Source organism: Nuphar pumila, chromosome 3 (genome assembly GCF_984573655.1).
Source record: "Nuphar pumila chromosome 3, dmNupPumi1.hap1.1, whole genome shotgun sequence".
NCBI lineage: Eukaryota > Viridiplantae > Streptophyta > Magnoliopsida > Nymphaeales > Nymphaeaceae > Nuphar > Nuphar pumila.
In genome coordinates, this window is record NC_143251.1 from 114,366,106 (window position 1) to 114,388,198 (window position 22,093).

General features: G+C 36.6%; 1 protein-coding gene across 1 annotated transcript; it reads right to left on the reverse strand.

Annotated features, from left to right (window-relative positions):
* Position 1: 1 nt before the first annotated feature.
* Positions 2–20,838, reverse strand: LOC149843365 (26S proteasome regulatory subunit 7-like). Its single transcript, XM_090000898.1, has 4 exons — positions 20,596–20,838; positions 18,615–18,758; positions 18,273–18,454; positions 2–375 (listed from the first exon to the last, which is right to left on the reverse strand). Exons 1-4 carry the CDS (start codon positions 20,836–20,838, stop codon positions 369–371), a joined length of 576 nt encoding a protein of 191 aa, XP_089857024.1. The 3' UTR covers positions 2–368.
* Between the last annotated feature and the right edge of the window lie 1,255 nt (positions 20,839–22,093).

Genomic DNA, 22,093 nt, shown 5'->3' on the forward strand with positions numbered 1-22,093 from the left:
ATAGAAGAATTCCAATAAATAAAACATCACTAATAACAACACGGTAAAAGTTTTTTGACCATTTACTTTATAACAAAGAGCATGACATGCAACTAGAAATGGCTCACATAATGCATAGCACACCTTTTCAGAAGCAACAACCATCCTGCTCAAGGTCATCAAAAAATCTGGCTGTGTTTGTGCTCTGATGCTTGTGCCTGGTGAAGGCAGGTAGGTTTTAATTGTACACCATGTACTTCGGTGTTGCACTGAACTTCTGGTAACCTTTGATGACTTTATTTGCTGCATCGAGAAAATCTTTCTCAGTAACTGTCTTCCTTCGTGCTCTGATGGCAAACATGCCCGCCTCAGTGCAGACGCTTCTTATGTCAGCTCCTGAATAACATAAAATGTGTTGACAGTCAAGATGCAGGAAAAAAATGAAAACAATTAAAAGTATTTATTGAACTCAAAATGCAGAAAATATGGGCATTCAAAGGTCTGAAAAGTAAGATTCGTGTGAGAAAATAAGAAGGATATTTAGGATATGTTCAGAAATTACAGAAATAGGTGTTCTGTAGCAAAATGCCTCATTGTTACTAAAAGACGCCCCACTAATACTGCACTACCATACATAATACATAGTAGCATGAAGGGCAAGTCAGTCACTAGGCAATGAAGTGATGATTTTGCATGATAGTTGTTTCATTGTCCAATGGCCAAATAGCATGTTTACTCATGATTAATCGTGAAGATGCACACGCAGAGACATGAGTATCACCAAATTATCATGGATTTTTCTTAAAGAAAATAGAGAAGATGGCTGATGCCATTGGAATTGGTAAATTACCAGGTGGTTGGCTGTGAAGAGATAAATCAATGGCCGTTTAATGTTTTAGGTTTCATTTTTCCTAGTCGCATGGATTCTATTCTTATAATATCTTATTTATTAAAATGTTGTAAACTTTTAGTTTTAGTTAAGGGAAAGATTTCTTCTTTTTGATGTCACAATTTGAGTTATTAATTTAGAGAATACCTCCCATTTGCTCATGTGGTTCTTAAATTAAGATTTAAAAGAAAATTAACATTACAAACAATACAATTAAACTGTCAATATAAAAACCTTAGCTTATTTCACTAGTTGCAACTAATCCTGATTTATTTAGCACATTTCCAATTAATCAGAATTCACCAAACTGACTAACCAAGGTTATCCAATTAACTGTGATTTCCCAATTACCATGGTTCCCAAGAAAATGCCAATGACACAACCATGTTACCACCACCACCACCAAACTCCTTTATAGATAGAAATGAAATTCAAAGAAGCCAACATGCAAGATACTTAAACAAACCAGAGGTATGAAACTCAATCAAAAGAAAACAAAAATAGAGTCTACTCAATACCAATCGAGTTGGGACACAACCGAGAAAGGAGCTCAAACCGGATATCCCTCTCACAATTCATGGTTCTGGTGTGGATCTTGAAAAATTGAGTCCTACTTTCTAGATCAGGCAATCCAAATTCAACTTTGCGTCGGCCAGGACAAAGCAGTGTAGGATCCAATGTGCCAGGCCTGAAATACAAAAGAAATCACAGATGTTATTAGTGAGACTAGAGTAAGACAAACCTAGCCTTTGCAGCAATTTGATGTGTGAACCTAATTATCAAATTCTCATGCTTTAAGAAAAGATTTGCAAATCCAATTATCACACCAGAGCTATTAAACTAATTATTTAATTTCCAGCTGCTGAAACGTTTTTCATGATGCTAATTGGCTTGATGCATGACTAACAAAAAGCAATGAATCAAGTTCCAAACCTTGTGTTTAAACCAAAAATAGCTAATCAATTGCATATGTACCTAGTGATCAAATGTCTGGATACCCAACTAGACCAACTCATCTACAATGATTATTGACCTGTGAAGTTGGCCAAGAGAAAATCCATCAGCTACTCCATCTGCTCCAGACAAGTCAACATGGTTTTCTGATCCGGACCTTACAACACAAGAAACATTCATGACCAGGCCGGACTCCTCAAAGTCCTAGGAGTAGAACTTAGCAGCAAAAACTCTGAAAGCATCATCAAGCATTATTTCACAATATGCATAATCAAATACTTTGTTTTAAAGTTCTCAGCTTTCTGTTTGCTTCATCTTCCACGTAAAGTTCTGGCCTTCCCCACAAGAAGCTGCCAAGCATAGCCCCATAACCATGTTCTCGTACTCATATTCTATATTTTTAAAAATAAAATAACCTTAACAAGGAAAAAACTCCAAAGCATATGCAAGGATACAGGTTGATTTGCCTACTAAAGCTCCTAGGCTATACTCTGTTCAAATTCAGATTGAGCACGATAGAAGGGTTGTTCAACCAGTAGTATATGAATCTTTTCTGACATATTATAACACGTGGTTCTCCATACCACCAAGGAGTCTGCCTTAGCCAAAGCCGCTCTTCTAAACAGACCGAGTCTTCTAAAGCGGATTTGCAATCCTATAAACCAGTTGTTAAAAAAGCTTGGAGGAAGAAAGAGCCTCCATCAGTTACTGCAAGCAATAGATTTCAGATTTTTTAATCTGAATCTACCCAAGTGGAGGCTAGTGATCCATGTGCATTAGTTCTCAACTCCAATCAACATCACCACCATCAGTTTCCCAGGAAGCTGAACTGAAGCCACTCCTTAGCTCTTCATCCGCTCCAGTTGCTTTGGTGCCCATTGAGAGGTCGGTTGTGCTACCAGGAATGGGCATTGTCACCGACTTTCCTTCCACATCTGATGTTTGCCCCAAGGAAATTTCTGGAACCCATCATACTCTGATGGAACAAGTATCCATTCCTCTTGAGACACCACATGTGAGTCTGACGTGTAAAACTTCTGCTGGTTCTGGGAATCCCACCCAATTGAGTAGACGTTCTGGGGAACTCCCTCAATCAATTATGTGGCACTCTATTCAGTTAAAAGGGCCAGCTGAACCTAGTATACCTGGTCCACATGTCTATGTTAAATTATATATATATATATATATATATATATATATATATATATATATATATATATATATATATATATATATATATATTGTTTATCATATAAATGGAAAACAAGTCAACTCATTTGACTTTGACCCCAACTGCTAGAATTCCAGCAGTTGAGACCAAGTCAAATCAGCTAAACTTGCTCCCAACGGCTTTAATTCTAGCCATTGGAAGGCCTTTCTACCCTTTGTTATGTTCTTTATCTCTTCCCTTTCTACCTCACGCTCTTCTCCCTATTGTATATATTAGAATATATTAGAATGTGGGCTGGATATGGATCCATTCAATAAAGGACCCATATCCGTTCCAGGTTTTGTATTTTAATGTAATATAAGTTACTAATACAGGGGCACTTTTGTCCATGTACACATTATTGTAACCCTATTAATGTTAATAGAGTATTAACGCAGCCTGTGTGAGAAAACAGAGCTGTCGATTCCCAACAACAGCAAATCTCTCTCTCTCTCTCTCTCACACACACACACACACGTCTTTGATTTATGCAGCAAATCTGACATGGTATCAGAGCAGCGGCAGGTCTGGGCATAACACGCTTCCACCTCCTTCAGCCAACTGAGTCATAACACGCCTCCATCTTCTTCAGCCAACCGAGTCCTTCTCTTTCAGATTCTTCCTTTTCAGCCGAGTCCTTCAGCCAAGTCATCTTCATCCTCTTCAGCCGAAACAAGTCAAGTTTCAGATTCTTCAGCCAAGTCGAGCCTTACATCATCTTCTTCAACAGATCGTCTTTGGTTTTCTCTATTCTTTATTCGTTCTTTCTTTTATTCCCACTTTTATTTTCTGTTTCACGACAGATGTGGGTTCCTTTCAGATCTGATTTCTTTTATTCCTGCTTTTAATCTACTTCTTATTACCATTTATTCTTTTTATTTAAGGACATATCTGACGTGCTGCCTCTGATCACGTCAGATCTGGTGTTGTTTCTCTGGTGCCTCTTTCTGTTCAAAGAACAGGTCTGATCTGACGTGCTGTCTTCTGTCTAAAGAACAGATCACGTCAGATCTGGGGCTGTTTACTGTTATCTCTAGTTTCTGTCTCTCTTTCTAGTTTCTGTCGTGATATTGATTTGCCTGTGATATTGATTAGTCTGTGATATTCTTTGGTTTCCTGTTGATACATTTAAAATCTATTCTTTTGATCCCTTATTTATCTTCTGACAATCTTCCATACACTTAAAAAGGAGGTATATATATATATATATATATATATATATATATATATATATATATATATATATATATAGAGAGAGAGAGAGAGAGAGAGAGAGAGAGAGAGCTCCCATTTCTCTCGTCGTGACTTTGTGCCGATTTCTGTCAACTGTGTCAGTTTATGATAAAACAATCAAGTTTCTGCCACTAGTGTTTAAAAAAAAAGGGAGGTTGTCAATTAGCCTACAAATGGATACTTCAGCTAATTCGGGTCTTTCTTCCAATTTCCTGAGGCAGCTAGTTTCGAAAAAGCTAACTACAAACAATTATCTGACTTGGAAAAGGCAAATTTCTCCTTTCATTCGAAGTCAAGACCTTTAAGGTTACTTGGATGACTCCACTCCAATGCCTCCAGAATTCATCACAACCGAAGCCAAAGAGGATGGGGGATTATCGAATATTGTTCGCAATCCTGCATTTGTTTCTTGGATGAAGCGCGATCAGGCCCTTGTCGCATACATCACTTCCACGTTATCACAAGAAGTACTTTGCACATCCAAAGTTTTGTGGGAGAATTTAGCTCAGACCTACTCTCAGATATCGGAGGCCAAAGTGTTGCTTCTCAAACGCGAATTTCAAATGTTAAAGAAAGGAGCAATGAGCATCATTGAATTCTTGAATCAAGTCAAAAGCATTACAGATCAGTTAGCCATGGTTGGATATCCAGTGTCAGACAAAGAAAAGGTGCAACAGACACTGAATGCTCTGGGGCCAGAATATCATGTTCTTGTGACGTCTTTATTGTGCCTACCTACACTACTCAGTTTTGAAGAATTACGTGCCAAACTCTTTCAGTACGAAATGACTCTGAAAAGCATGTCTGATGCTTCAGCAGGACAACCATCTACGCATGAGGTTCTTGCCACAGGAATAATAACTGATTGCTCACGAGGAGGACGTGGCAGAGGAACTCTAACCCAGGGTGGACGTGGGTTACTACCTACACCAAGTTCCAATGTCAGTTTTTCAAGGAATGTTCCCACGTGCTACCAGTGTAACAAACGTGGTCATATCAAAGTCAACTGCTGGTTCAATCCACAAAATCGGAATAGAACACAAAATAATAGAAATGCTGCTTCAGGAACTGCAGGTACATTTCGAATTAGTGATGATGCTAAGGATCTTCTCTTATCTGCGATGGCCAACTTGAATCTAAAACAGAATGATGATGGAATATGGTATGTTGACTCTGGGGCAGTAGCACATGTCACTGGCAATGCAGGTAAGTTCTCTACTTTGGCTCCTTATCTTGGTAAATCTAATATTGTAACTGGAGATGGGACTCAGCACCCTATTTCAAACATAGGCAATGTTCTCATTCCTTGTCTGAGTCATCTATTCCTTTATCTGATGTTGTTCATGCACCAAATATAAAGAAAAATATTATCTCTGTTTCTAAGCTTGTTGACTCTACCAATTCATCTATGGAATTTACTCCTACTTTTGTCTTTGTCAAGGATCTTCAAACGAAGGAGATGTTCGCTAAAGGAGAGCGACGTGGAAACATGTATGTCTTCGATGAAGATTTAGCCTCCAATGTCCTGAAGCCCAAGTCTGATCATGTCTCCAAAAGCGTCTTAAGTATATCCAAATGTAATAAGTCAGATCTCTGGCATTCCCGTCTTGGTCATTGTAGTCAAGTCTTTATTGACAAGTTAGGGTCCAATGGTTTTTTTTCAGAGTCTGTTTCACCTTCATTGAAGGATAAAATGTGTCCCAGTTGTCAGGTCTGCAAAAGTCATGTACTTCCTTTTCATTAAATAAATAAAATAGCCTCCATGCCATTTGAAATAATATGTTCTGATGTTTGGGGTCCAGCTCCCAATCCTTCCTCTTCGGGAAGCAAATATTATGTATCTTTTATTGACAGTTTTTCTCGTTTTACCTGATTATTCTTTATGAAACACAAATCAGAGGTTTTTCCCATCTTCCATCACTTTCATGCCTATGTTAAAACTCAATTCTCCCAAAACATTCAAATTCTTCAATGTGATGGAGGTGGTGAGTATTCCTCCAAAGAATTTTTAGATTTTCTTCAAGATAATGGGATACATCGTAGAGTTTCTTGCCCGTACACTCCGCAACAAAATGGAATTGTTTAACGTAAACATAGACATATTATGGAAAGCGCAATGAGTATGATGCATGGTTGTAATTTGCCCATTAGTCTTTGGACAGAAGCTTTTCATACTGCCACTCATGTGATAAATCGTCTCCCTATGCCTATCCTTGAAGATCTGTCTCCCTATTATGTTCTTTTTGGTGCACATCCTAATTATGATGAGTTACGAGTTTTTGGATGCACATGTTATGTACACATTGACAAATCCATGAGAACTAAATTTTAGGACAAAGCCTCTATATGCCGATTTGTTGGTTATGCAGATGAACATAAGGGTTACAGGTGCTATGACCCTGCCAATAAGAAGATTAGAATTTCCAGAAATGTTTTTGATGAAAATAGTTTTCTGGAAAGTAAAGCAAATCACAATCGAGAACATGATGACGCAGCTGGTAATTGGTATGATCCATGGCTTAGTGTTGAACTTATTTCACATACTGCCGAAGATACTATTTTGACTCCTGAGGGCATACATGGTGAGACAGTTTTAGATGATGCATCACAAACAACATGTCTGAGATACAAAGGTAATGTGTACACCAGGAGACCCAGAGAGCAAATGAACACCCCAGCTGAAGAACACGTTGCATTGCCTGATAACAAAGAAGTACCAAGAAGATCAGGCAGGATAAGACATCCTATTGAAAAATGGGTTAGTTATGACAACTTTTCTATGGACTTTCAAATTTTTCTATCCAAGATTAAGAAACATGATGAACCACGCGGTTTTCATCAAGCAGTTCAATCCAACAAATGGATTGAAGAGATGAATGAGGAGATCGAGGCACTTCATGAGTGTCAAACATGGGGGATAGTTGGTCGTCCTCCAGATAAGAATGTTGTTGGTTCCAAATGGGTATATAAAATTAAATATAAACCGGATGGTAGCATTGAACGGTACAAGGCGCGTCTTGTAGCCAAGGGTTTCACTCAAGAATACGATCAGGATTACGATGAGACATTCAGCCTAGTGGTGAAAATGGGTACTATTCGCATCATACTTGGCTTGGCAATTAAACATGGTTGGATCCTTAGTCAGCTTGATGTTAAAAATGCATTCCTTCATGGAAACTTAAAGGAAGAGGTCTACATAGAGCAGCCTCAAGGTTACACAGAAGGAGACCCAAAGAATTATGTATGCAAATTAACCAGAGCCTTGTATGGTTTGAAGCAAGCTTTCAGGTCATGGTTCGAAAGCTTCTCCTTAGAGATTCAGAAGCATGGTTTCTTTCGTTCCCAACTAGATCATTCTCTGTTTATAATGATATCACCCTGGTTTTCTTACTTATATATGTTGATGATATTGTGATCACTGGTAATGCTCCTGACCACATTCAACGAATTAAAGCTTTATTGAGTATGCAGTTCAAAATGAAAGACATTTGGGAACTGAGATACTTTCTTGGTGTAGAGGTGGACAGACGAGATAGCAAAATGTCATTAACTCAACACAAATACACTCTTGATCTTCTGGCTAAAGCAGGAATGACAGATTGTAAACCTCTATCCACACCCAGTGTTGTCAACCAAAGGCTCAGTATTTGTGATGGTGAGTTATATCCTAATGCAGTCAAGTATCGCAGTTTAGTGGGTATGTTGCAATATCTTACATTTACTAGACCAGACATTGTATATTCTGTTAATCAAGTATCTCAGTTCATGCATGAACCAAAGACTGGTCACATGGATGCTGTCAAGCGCATCCTCCGCTATCTAAAAGGCTCGATAGGTGATGGACTTACATATACTCAATCTTCATGGAAGTCACCAAAACATAACATACTAGCCTATACAGATGCAGACTGGGCAGAGGATCCAGATGAGAGGAGGTCTATTTCAGGGTACTGTATTTTTATTGGAAGAAATCTTGTCTCATGGAGTAGCAGAAAACAAAAGGCTGTAGCAAGGTCTAGCACAGAGGCAGAATATAGATCTATGGCAGCCACCACTGCAGAAGTAACCTGGATTAGGCATCTACTTACAGAGATGGGGGAGGATATCTCAAATTCGACACTTATGTGTGATAATAAAAGTGTTATACAAATTGCATTCAATCCCATTCATCACAATCGCACTAAGCATATCGAGATTGATCAACATTTCATCAGACAAAAGATAGCAGACAAAGAGATTGAACCAGTTTATGTGCCTTCAGAAGACCAAGTTGCTAATCTATTTACAAAAGGTCTTACAAGTCAACGCTTCTGGTATCTGAAGAACAAGTTGCACATGGTTCATTCCCATGCTCAACTTGAGGGAGGGTATTAGAATATATTAGAATGTGGGCTGGATATGGATCCATTCAATAAAGGACCCATATCCGTTCCAGGTTTTGTATTTTAATGTAATATAAGTTACTAATACAGGGGCACTTTTGTCTATGTACACATTATTGTAACCCTATTAATGTTAATAGAGTATTAACGCAGCCTGTGTGAGAAAACATAGCTGCCGATTCCCAACAACAGCAAATCTCTCTCTCTCTCTCTCTCTCTCTCCCTCTCTCTCTCTCTCTCACACGTCTTTGATTTATGCAGCAAATCTGACAGTATATAAATATGGGTGTTTTCCCCTTTGTAAAGTTATGTTTTTGCACACTTATTCTTTTGAATAAAATATATAATTTTTACATTGTATGCCTTATTGTGTGTATCCCCTTTGTGGAGTTTGTGAGTGTGTTTCTTAGAAAACACTTTTGTTATCATCCATTCAAGTTGAAGATTGGTGGACTTTTGGTTCGTGATAGAAGATCCTTTGAATATTTTATATGATATCAGAGCTTGGCTCTTTTTCATTCTCATTTAAGTGTTATTGATTGAGATTTGAGACATTGGTAGAGTGTTTCGTGAGATCGTGATTGTGCAAGTGCTTGTGGATCGTGATCATGCTTCATTACAAGATTTAAGTGATTCCTTGATATTGGTGGAGTGCTCGTGCCTTTATTTTGTTCTCTTCTTTTTCTCCCTTCTTCTCTTTATCCATCTCCCTCTACCCCTTGTAAAATGGATGACAATGAAAATGTAACCATTAAACTCGTGAAACTCAATGATTTCAACTATGTAACATGGGCTTTTACCATGAAGCACTTTATTTGGAAAAAAAATGTTGTGAAGACTAGTAGATGGGTCTGATCCGGAACCTAAGCCAGTTCTCACCAAGTTAGAAGGTGAGAAAAAGATTACATTAACTGAAAGTGAGAAAACCAATATCATTACTAACTATGAGAAGAAGTGAAAAGAAATGAGAATTTAACATGTCAAGATCATGTCTTGGCTTATGAGTAGTGTCAATCTTAAAAAATGTGCTAGCCTTGCAAAGTTTGAACATGCAAACAAAGCATGAGAGTATCTTAAGAGAATATATTCTCTTAAAGATGTTGAACATATATGTAACATGCATGATAGAGTTTGAACTATGACCCAAGGTGGAAAAAGTATTAGAGAATACTATAATGACTTGTCCGAACCTTGGGAAGAATTGATTATTTTAGAGCCAAAATGGCATTGTCCCGAAGATATTGAACTCCACCAAAAACAAATATATACAAAGCATTTTTATCAATTTATTAACAATTTAAGACTAGAATTTAAAGCCACTAAGTCTATTATTCTTCATAGAGGAAAAGTTTCCTCTATTAAAGACACTATAGAAGAGTAGCATGAAAGAGAATAGGTTAAAAAAGCATGTGGCTAGAAATGAACATGACTCAGTCTTAGCCATCTCTAGACTAGGAAATTATGTTCATACATATAAACCATCTAACTTAGAAGATCAGGAAATGACCATGAGAGAAAGAAAATGATTTGTTATTATTGTCATGAATCAGGATACACCAAGCCCCAATGTTTTAAACTAAAAGGACATTTGAAAAGAAGGTTGCTTTGGTTGGTTCTTCACAATAGTCAAGGGACATTCACACATCCCAAAAATCATCTATTGGAATCATGCCTTTAGCTCAACTAGTAAAACTTCTTCAACATCTTTTCAAGGAAGCATCTTTTTCAACTGGAGCTGTCATTTCATCTTTTCCTAACCCCGGTAAATTTTCTTGGCTCCTTGATTTCGGTTCATCGTTTCACATGACCCCAAATCATGATATATTATCTGAATATCATAACTCAAGTGTGTCAAATGTTTTTATCGCCAATGGCATTTATTGGTTCATCGTTCCACATAACCAACAAAAATGATAAGTTTTCTCCTAGAGCTATTCCTTGTACATTTATTGGTTATGCCGACAACTAAAAAGGATATTGGTGTTAGGATCCTTAGACTGAAAAATTATATATTTTTAGAAATGTAACTTTTTTTGGAAAAAGAATTTTTTTTTATAAAGATCAAACTAAGGAAGTAAATGAGTACTCATTGTTATTTGATTTTGGTTCTAACCAAGATATTGATAATTGTGATTGTGATTATGACTTTTAAAATGTCATTGAATCAAGAGATGGGGAATCTCTTGATGAAATTCCTTATAATGATCAAACTTGCTTACAATACTCTACACAGGGATGTCCCACACCTCCATGTGAACTCGAAAATTTCTCTAACTCAAGTGAAGAAGAACTGCAAACTAAAAAATCATCTAAAGTCTCAAAGTATCCATCAAAATTTGTTTCATATGATTATTTTTCATCTAAATACCAAGCATGCATAGCTTTAATTGACTCATGTAGAACCTTCATTTTATGTTCAAGCCAAAGAATACTCTGAATGGGATAGAACTAGATGCATTATAAAAAGCTCAAACTTGGCATATTCAATATCTTCCACAAGAAAATAAACTCATAGGTTGTAGGTGGGTATATAAGATAAAAACCATAAGTGATGAGACACTTGAGAGATACAAAGTTAGGCTAGTTGCCAAAGGATATGCCCAAGAATATAACATAGATTATGAACAAACATTTGCACCTGTGCCCCGCATGACCACAGTTAGAACCCCCATTGCAATTGCTTCAATTAAAAATTAGTACATATATCAAATGGATGTTAAAAATGCAAATAAAGGTCAGTCTAATATATATTTCATTATTGCTTTTTAAAGAGACAAATTGAACATATTGGGTGCTACTTACTGATCAAAACCTTCCCACAATGATCTAGAATCAGGCCCTAAAACCATCTTGAAACAATACAAGGCATATTTTTCAAACAACGCTATATATATATATATGTTAAAATGTATATATTCTATACATATATATCTATATATACATATTTGAATATGTAAACATATAGATAAATACACACACACACACACACACACATATATATATATAATATATATATTTTTAACAATATATATGTTTGGGAATTGAATTTCATACAAATAAAAACTAAATAAAAATTATTATTTTAAAATTTCATGATTTTAGTGTAAAAATTAATTTTTGTCAAAATTTAAAATTGATGACTACCAATGTGGATAAAGAACACGGGAAGTGAGTAGGAAACATGAGAAAAAGCACATAAAAAACATGAAAAGAAGCATGGGAGAATATATTAAAAACATGGATGGAGTGTGTGGAAAGCATAGGAGAACCGTGGAAGAATCGAGATTCCCATCAAGTTTCGAAAGCGCGGTGTATTGCGCTTCCAAAGCGAGCTTCCGAGGAGCTCAATTCCCACCTATCGAAGAAGCTTTTGGTAACTCTGGTCAGACTCAAATAACTCTCCAAATACTAGTGTCAAATGCCATAATTTGATTTGACAATGAAACAACCACTAGATCCTAGAGCCCAATATCTCTTTTGTTATTCTCCTCCAACAACAAAGAAGTGAAACCACTTATCCATCGCTGTTTCGATGAGACCTGACTCGAACTGGTTTAACCACCATTTTGTACCCCAATCAAATCTGAAGAATTCAAAGAACAGGAATCAAAACAGATACCTGGTTACTATTTCACTATACTTAAACACATTTATAGGAAGTGAAACTGTTAACTTTCTACATTATCAAGAAAGACACTAGTAACGAGAAGCCCTAATTGAATCATCCAAAATCAGGCTTCAATGCTGCAACAAGCATCAAAGCTAGAGTGGCTCTTGAAAACCCTCAAAAGATGGAAGCATTATTTCCATAATGAGGATCATCCTCCAAACACTAGTTCTTGGTCCAAGGATCAAAGTGAACATAAAATCTACAGTTGAACTTGTGGCTTCAACACATCATATCCTCTTGAACAAATCCAGAGAACCACTCGTAATAAGAAATTTAGCAAGCGTGGAGATGTATTTGCTGAGGCCTTCTGACCACCTATTAAAGTTTGGAAATATATTAGTGCTGATGGCTTCCTAACTACCTGTTTGGTTGCAGAATCCCAACTCGACCAGATTGACTCTATTCCCTCTTCCATACAATAGATAATATATATATATATATATATATATATATATATATATATATTATGTACATATATATAACGAGCATAATTGAAGTTACCTATTAAAACATCACGCCTGCATGTCCACGAATATACACCTGTTGTTGTAAATACATTCGGTCAATTTAAGTTTCAGTGAAGGGACACCTACTGAACCATGAAGTACACTCTTTCCCTAGCAAATACAAGGATCTCATGACCAAGGCAAAGAGAGATAATTCCTTGAAAACTAAAAACCCTTTTAAGCCATCTAATGGATGAAGACAAATCCATTATAAGGAGTCACAAGTTAAGCATAAAGCCATAAATCAACATTGTAGCAGGATTTATTCGACATAAACAATAAGATCATGAAATATGCTAATACATCTGCAGCTGCAAATACAAACCTCCATCTTATGCTTCCCGTTGAGGGCCTCTATAGTTGCAACAGTTTGATCTTTTGTTTCATACTTCAAGAAAGCACACCCTGAAAGATGCAGTGAAATTAGACTTGGCATATGATGAATGTGATCTTCTTAAAGAACTCCTTCATTCAAACGGATATGGCTAGACTATATTACCTCCAAGACAAGGTACGTAATGCTAAACAAGGAGACAAAAGTGTGAGAGATTTTTATGGAATTTTATCTCCCATTTGGGATGAATTAGCCATGTTAGAACCTAAATGGGAAGGTTCAGCTATTGAAATGAGAAAAGCTCAAATAGAAAGAGAAAATCTTTTCTCTTTCCTTTATGGCATTCGGCCGAAATTTGAACAAGTTAGGTCCTCTTTACTTCATAGGACCTCAATTCCTTCTATAAGTGATGATCTTGAGCAAATTTGCCAAGAAGAAACAAGACTTGGCATGCACAAGTCAAATGATGAGGTTCTTGCTATAGAAAGACCCGAAAACTAAGTAAAAACATATAAACCTCCTCATTTTGAATGAAAAAACAATGGAGAAGGACATCATGGAGGATACAAGAGCAAAATCATATGTCATCATTGTAAGGAACCGGGACACATAAGACCGGATTGCCCCAAATTCAAGAAAGTAGCCGCTCTAAGTGAAGAAACTCAAGATATCAAGAAAGAAGGCAATTTTAATGATTTGACAATTGCCCAAATAGTGGAGGTTGTTTCAAATATCCTTAAGGCTACTACTTCTACATCGGGTGCCGCCATCTCTTCATCTTCTTCTCCAGGTAAGTCTAATTGGATTTTGGATTCGGAAACATCTTTTCATATTACATATAATAAATCCCTTTTATCCGATTGCACCAATTCATACTTTTCATGTGTGTCAACCGCTGATGGCACTTCTTTAAAAGTCAAAAGCATTGGAAATCTTAAAGACACTTCAAAAAATTTGTTTTGTTCCAAACGTAAGGGTCATTCCAAAATTAGATTTAAACCTTTTTTCAGTTTCTCAAATTTCCGATAATGGGTGTAAAGTCTTCTTCTCATCTAAGGCATGTTGGGTGCAGGATCTCCAGTTAGGGAAGCTGATTGGGCAAGGTCATAGAAGAGGAGATCTCTATTATATGAACTTTTTATGTTTACCAAAAAAAAAAATTTGTAATCATGTCAAAGACATGAATTTAGATCTTTGGCATAAAAGATTAGGACATCCAAGTATATCTAAATTATCTCAGTTTCCATTTTTGGATTTGTTTTTTAAAGATAAAGATTTTGTATGTGAAGATTGTATACTTGGTAAAATGAAAATGATACCTTTTGGATCAAAAACTTCCTCATCTAGTGAAATCTTTGAATTAGTGCACTCGGATGTGTGGGGTCCCTCTCCTGTTATGTCAAAAGAAGGGTATTCATATTATGTTACATTCATAGATGATTTCAATAGACATACTTGGATTTTCTTCCTTAAACTTAAATCAGAAGTTTTTTTCGTGTTTTAAAATTTTTTATAACCTTATTGTAAACCAATTTAAAACAAATATTAAAGTCTTCCGCTCTGACTCAGGGAGAGAGTTTCTCTCAAATGAATTTCAATCATATCTAAAAACTCATGAAATTTTACACCAACGATCTTGTCCAAAGACTCCTCAACAAAATGAAATTTTCGAAAGAAAGCATCATCACATTATTGAGACTGCTAGAACTCTTCTTATCTCAAAGAATATTCCAAAACAATTTTGGGCCGAAGCTAAACTTACCACAATATACCTAATAAATAGAATGCCTTCTTAAGTTTTGGAAAACAACTCTCCAATTGAAAAACTTTTTAAAATCTCTCCTGACTTGAAAAGACTAAGAGTATTTGGATGTAAGTGTTTTGTGCTTCTTGAAAAATATAACAAACTCTTTCCCAAAGCCATAAAATGTGTCTTTCTTAGATATGCTGAGAATAAAAAAGGCTATTGATGCTATGATCAAACAAATGATAAACTTTATGTGTCCAGAAATGTCATTTTTCTTGAAAAAGAAAACAGATTTGATTTTGAAAAACCCAAGGAAGAAGCTGAGTATGCCTTTTTATTTGATTTACTACCTAAATCAAATAATGAAATTGTTAATGACGTTGAAATGTCGAATCTATTAATGACTCTAGTGAAGATAGAGAACCATGCCAAAATCTCTTACAATATTCTAGGCATAGTATTGGGGAGCATCCGTGTGCCTTAGAAAGATATAATCAATTAACAAATATCGAGGAAACTAATGTTAGGAGATCTGAACGAATCCATAGTCCTCCAGATAGATTTGTATCATATGAATCTTTTACTCTAAATTATAGAGCTTATCTTCTAGTTGTCCATGCATATCATGAACCATCTAACTACAATGAAGCTAAAAACATAAATGAGTGGGTAGAAGCCATGAAGGTAGAGTTAGATGCTCTACATAAAGCTCATACCAGGACTATTCAACCTCTTCCCAAGGGTAAGAAGACTATAGGGTGTAGATGGGTCTTTAAAATCAAAACAAAAAGTGATGGGTCCCTAGAAAGGTATAAAGCACAATTAGTTGCAAAAGAATACTCCCAAGAATATGGAATAGATTATGAGGAGACATTTGCTCCAGTAGCTTGTATGACCACAGTTAAGACTTTAGTTGCAGTAGCGTCCATTAGAAAATGGCTTATTTATCAATTAGATGTTAAAAATGCATTCCTGAATGAAAATTTAACTGAAAAAGTGTACATGGATCCTCCTTTCGATTTGACTATTGAAAAGAACATGGTTCTTCGACTTCAAAAGGCTTTGTATGGGCTTAAGCAAGCTCCTAAAGCATGGTATGATCGGTTTAGTAATACCATATTGAAATTTGGTTTTAAATCCTGCTACACTAACACTGCTTTGTTTATAAGATCAACAGGTACCTCTCTTATTATTATTCTTTTGTATGTTGATGACATGATCATTATTGGCAATGATCAAAAGAAAATTGAAGAAATTAAAGTTATGCTTAAAAATCTTTTGATATGACTGATCTTGATTTTTTGAGATATTTCCTAAGCATTGAAGTGGCTTACTCACCATGGGGATACATTTTATCTCAAATCAAGTTTGCAGCAGATATTGTTGCACGTTCGGGAATCACCGATACAAAGTGTGTGGATACACCTGAGATGATAAATGCAAAAATGAGAGCTGAAGATGGAGTACTATTAGATGCTACAACACCTTATAGACAACTTATCAGATCACTAATATATCTTTCTATTTCTAGAACTGATATTGCGCATGTTGTACACAATGTAAGCCAGTTTCAACATGCGCCCACATCAGTTCACATGAGTGTCGTGTTAAGAATAGTTCGATACATCCAGAAAACTATTTCTAAAGGGCTATTCCTATCATCTTCCTCATCTTTAAATTTTATTGCTTATACTGATTCTAACTGGGAGGAGATCCCAATAATCGTCACTCAACAATTGGTTTTTGTGTTTTTTTAGGGGATTCTCTCATTTCTTGGCGATGCAAGAAACAACAAAAGGTGTCTTTATCCTCTACTGAAGCTGAGTATAAGGCAATGGCTACAACAACCACTAAAGTTGTGTGGATGCGAGTATTACTCTCAGATATAGAAGTTGATATTTTAGAGCCTTCAAAATTATGCTGCGACAACAAAAGTGCCATATATATTGCCAGCAATCATACCTTCCATAAGCGAACAAAACACATTGAGATGAATTTTCACTATGTTCGCAAAGAATATTTGAAGGGGACTATTACATTGCCATATGTTCAATCTGAATTTCAGATTGCAGATTTTTTCACCAAAGCTCTTCCTTTGCCTATATTTTTGTATCTTCTTAGCAAACAAGTTTGAGGAGTGTAAAAATTAAAGTGTATACAAATACCTGACAAGGATATTTCTGTCCTTTTATTTAGAACAGTCCACTAGGGAGTGAAATGTAATTTTTATTTTTTGTTCACTTTTTACTTTTTCTGTTTTTTTTGTCTGTACATGTCAGCTTTTTTTTACTGTTGGGAGACAGTCCAACTAGACGTTGGACTGCCTCCCAACTGTCATAAAAATGACTGTTGGAAGGTTGGAAGGCAGTCCAACGTCTGCTGGACTGCCTCCCATTCATTAGGTGAGGCTCTATAAATAGAGCCTCACCTCTCTCTTGTATGCTATGCTTTTCAAAAGCATTTTTGTGTGTTAATAAAACTCTCCTTTGGCTTTAAGCCTTGTGCTATTTTTGTGAGAGTGATTTTTCGGTATCACCTTCGTGAGATTGTTATTGGTCCATTAGTGACCATTTTATATTCGTCCACTTGTGTAGCCTTTCATTGGAGTTGTAATAGTGCACTCTTGTTTGATTACAATGACAAAGCAGCATCCTGAAAGATAATGTAAAATATATTTCACAAACAGTACCACCAGCATCAGCTAAGTGTTAAGCAATATGCATAACAACCAGTGCAGAAAAGTAAATAAAACAAAAACCTTTGACACCAAAGGTTTTATGTTTTCTGTAGGACTAATAGAATGTCTTTAATATAACAAATGTTTCTTCAGCATCTTCTGCATCAAGCACCTACTATTTTGACCATGCTGAACACATCCATGGGGTTAGATTGGGTCAAAACAACCGCTCAATGAGTTCCAACTAAGGGGTTCCTTACCCATGAGGGTACCAAATGCTTTCTTATATCTATAATCAGCATTGCAGCAGTCAAAAATACTAATCACCCATGGTACTGAATATATACATCATAACAGGCATCATCAATCAGCAGAACTATAAGCATGACATGTGAACAGCAGTATTACTTAATACAACAAAAAATCATTAGCACCATAACAAAAAGATGCACAAAATTCTACTTCTCAAATAAGAAACATCAACCAAAACACTTATCAAGATATTTGGATTCTATTAATGCAGATGTTGAATGCAGAAACATATAAATGATCAATTAGCTTAAGAAAATATGTGATAGGGGTGAACCAAAGCACTTGTCAACAGATCCGGGTTTGATTAATTCAGACTACTGAATGCCAAAACGCATAAATGACCAATCAGCAAAACAACATATATGAGATAGGGGTGAACCTGTTGGTTGCCATTAAAACCTTGATGTTTCCACGGGCATCAAACCCATCAATTTGATTCACAATTTCAAGCATTGTGCGTTGCACTTCATTATCGCCACCTAAACCATCATCAAAATGAGCACCACCTATGGCATCCACTTCATCAAAGAACACAATGCACGCTTTCTTTGAACGGGCCATCTAGTGCAAATCAAACCATAACCTCAACTTTTAACCCATCATGAGCTCAATAACCAAATTCAAGTTTTAGATTACATGATAATTTTGACACATGCCTCTGCAACACTAATTTGACAAGATAAATCAAAGGAACAATCTAAAACTACCACGAGTTAACAACCTGAAAAAGTTCTCGAACCATCCGAGCCCCCTCTTCCAAAAGTGTTTTACCAGTTCCAGGAGGGCCATAACACAGCACTCCTTTTGGAGGATCAATTCCAAGCTTCACAAATTTCTCTGGATGAAGCATGGGCAACTCAACAACCTGTTCAAAAAGAACAATAGAACATTAGAACAAAGCAAGGGCTGCAGCTTAGGAGCTTAAAGGAGAAGCCAATTAAGCCAGTGTTATCAACACTAACATAATAAAAGGACAATAACCACATGTAACTCCTGCACAGGCAACAGCATTAAACTGAATGTGCCCACCAAATTAATAAAGTCAAAAAAGTAATAAATGGTTTAATATTTCCCACTACACCAATGTAGTACGACAAATGTTTTGAGGCTCTGAGCTGAAAACGCTCATGTTCCAATTAATGAAACCTGTAATGTGTAGCATAACGTTCTCGATGAGCATGAAGAGATGCTCTGCTTAGGTAACCTGGAAACCTAGAATCGTACTCATAAATCATGTTCTTGGGATTTTCTTGACAAGGAAAACCCCACAAATTTTTTTATCGCCTTTGGGGTAATCTATCTGAAAAATATTGGAACAAATATGAGAATATAAAAATAAAATTGATTGAAATTCAAAGAAAATAAAACATCCGGTATATCACACTAACTATTCTAAAATCATGAGCTATTGAAAACACAGGTTATAAAGTAGATTTAATGTGAATTTATCAGGAATTTCATTTTTTTAATTTATCATGTTAAAATCGTGGCGCGCTAAGTTACCTCAAATACTTGTGACTAGTGTTGTGAAAAGGGTTCAGGCGTAGCGAGGCGCACCACCAAAAACCAAGGCGAGGCTTAAACCTAGAGGCGTAAAGCGTAAGCTTCAAAATTTTCTTTTGAAAACTTTAAAAAAATTATAAAAAAAAATTTAAAACACAAATAAATAAATAAAATACTTTATTAATGAAATAACAACCAATAAGAAATAGAAAATCACAAATAAGTACTAAAAAATATGAGATTAACATATAAAAGTAACTAAAAACTGATTATATAACTGAAAAATATATGAGATTAACCAAAAAAAGTTAAAATATACTAAGAAACTGATTACATAACTGAAATAACTATAAAATATATGAGATTAACCTACAAAAGTTAAAATATATGAGATTATTGTAAAAAATATGAGATTAACATATAAAAGTAACTAAAAAAATGATTATGTAACTGAAAAATATATGAGATTAACCAACAAAAGATAAAATATACCAAAAAACTGATTACATAACTCGAAAATATATGAGATTAACCAACAAAAGTTAAAATATATGAGATTATTCTAAAAATATGAGATTAACATATAAAAGTAACTAAAAAATGATTGCATATATATCAAACTAAAAAATATGAGATTACCTTTCCTCCTCTTGTTTTCCATTTTCTTGTTTCAAACACTACAAGAAAAACTCTAATTAGCGACAAAAATTTGCGTCAGATTTTTTGCATCATCAATTTACGATGGATTAGCTAGAGAAAACTATCTATCGCTAACATTCAAATTATTTGCAGACTTAGCGACAGAAAAAATTCTGTCGGGAATCCATCGTGAATTAGCGACGACAAAATTTCGTCGCAACTTCGCGACGACTCAGCATCAGAAATTTTCTATCGCTACTCCGTCACATATTTGCGACGACATTTGTGATGAAATTTTTTCGTCGCTAATCCATCACTAAATTTTTCATAAATCCCTAATGCGAGCCCCTTTTCCCTTTCTGTTTTGTCAATCGCCCAATTGTCGCCCGTCTACCTTTCGTCACTCGCCCGCCGCCCGCCCACCGCCCGTCGGCCTCCCATCGTCCGCCCGACCAACGACCTCCCGTCACCCATCAACCTTCGTTGGCCCACCCGCCCGACCGACGCCCGTCGACCTCTCTTTCCCTGTCTCGTTCTCTCTCTCATTTTTCCCCCTCTACATTTTCCGACGAGCCCTGTCCGATGAGCCCCGTCCACAGGTAACCATTCCTCTTTCCCCTATGGTGTAGCCGTCCCCTTCCCCCTACGGTTGCCAGAGGGCCAGCATAGGCCCGACAGCTTCTATCGGGCCCTCCCCACCCCTGTGTAGTCAGCGGGGGCTGGCAGAGGCCCTGATCGCCTCTGTCAGGCCCTCCCCTTGCCCTTGATCTCTTCAGCAAAACAAGGGGCTCCGCCTCTGTCATCTTTTTCTCTGGCATGACAAGGGGCTTCGCCCCTGTCTTTTTGAATGCTGACAGCCCCCCCCCTGTCCTCTTGACTTTGCCGACAGCCCCCCCCCCCCCTGTCCGTTGTCGAATAATGATCGACAGGGGGAGAAGCCCCCTGCCCTTTTGTTTTCCCTGGCAAGGGGTGGCTTCACCCCTTTCTCCTCGATAATTTTGACAGGGGGCGAAGCCCCCTTGCCCCTTGTCTTTTTTGCCCGGAGGGGGCGAATCCCCCTGCCGAGAAATTTTGCCTCGGCAGGGGGAGAGACCCCCCTGCCTCATGATTGATACGGGAGGGGGTGAGACCTCCCTGCCTTGACCTTACTGCCGGTAGGGGCAGCGCCCCTGTCTGTCTTGCTTTCACTAGAGGGTTGTGACTCTTTGTCCGGGCTCGTTTCCGATAGGGAGCATCACCCTCCTTGTTATCGGGTAATAAAATTCATTTTAATACAATGTCTCTTGCAGATTTCTCAACGGATCCTGCTTGTGCTCCGCCACCCGTGGTAAGTGACAAAAGCAATGCAAATTGGGTAAATACCCGTGATTAGTAAGTGATGCATGTGCATCACAAGTTATTTAATTTCTTTGATGCAACACTTTTCTGTTACACACTCACTTAGTTGTGGATATTTAGGATTACTTTGATGGAGTTCGGAGATCATGCTGAGCATGATTTTAATGTATGAAAATAGAAGTGTTCTTATTTTTGGAGTTCGGATTTCATGTTAGTCATGGTAGTAGTTAGCGGGATATTGGAGTGTGTTTGTTGCAGGTATATGTTTGACATTGTTTTGATATGAATGATTTGAATGTATTGCAATGTTTGATGTGATTGTATCCATGCTTGTATGAAGTTACTTTTCATTTAATTATGACTTTCATGTGAAATTGTATCATGAAAACATGCTTCAAATGAATGTATTGTGTTATGAATAGTTTACACATGAAAATATTAAGTTATCAATGCATACATCACAGTTCTTGTAATTGTGTGACATTATATAGATATATATGTGTGTGTGTGTGTGTGTGTGTGTGTGTGATATATCAAATCATTACATCCACCACGAATGCATGATAAATTTGATATTTTCTTCATCATAGCATTCTGATGATTTTCTTTTAACTGGTTATGATAATATTCGTAACATCATACGATAAAATGACTGCAAACCGTGAATGGATGTATCGTAAGATAGTTGACAATGAGGTATAGCTTGAATATATGGATGGT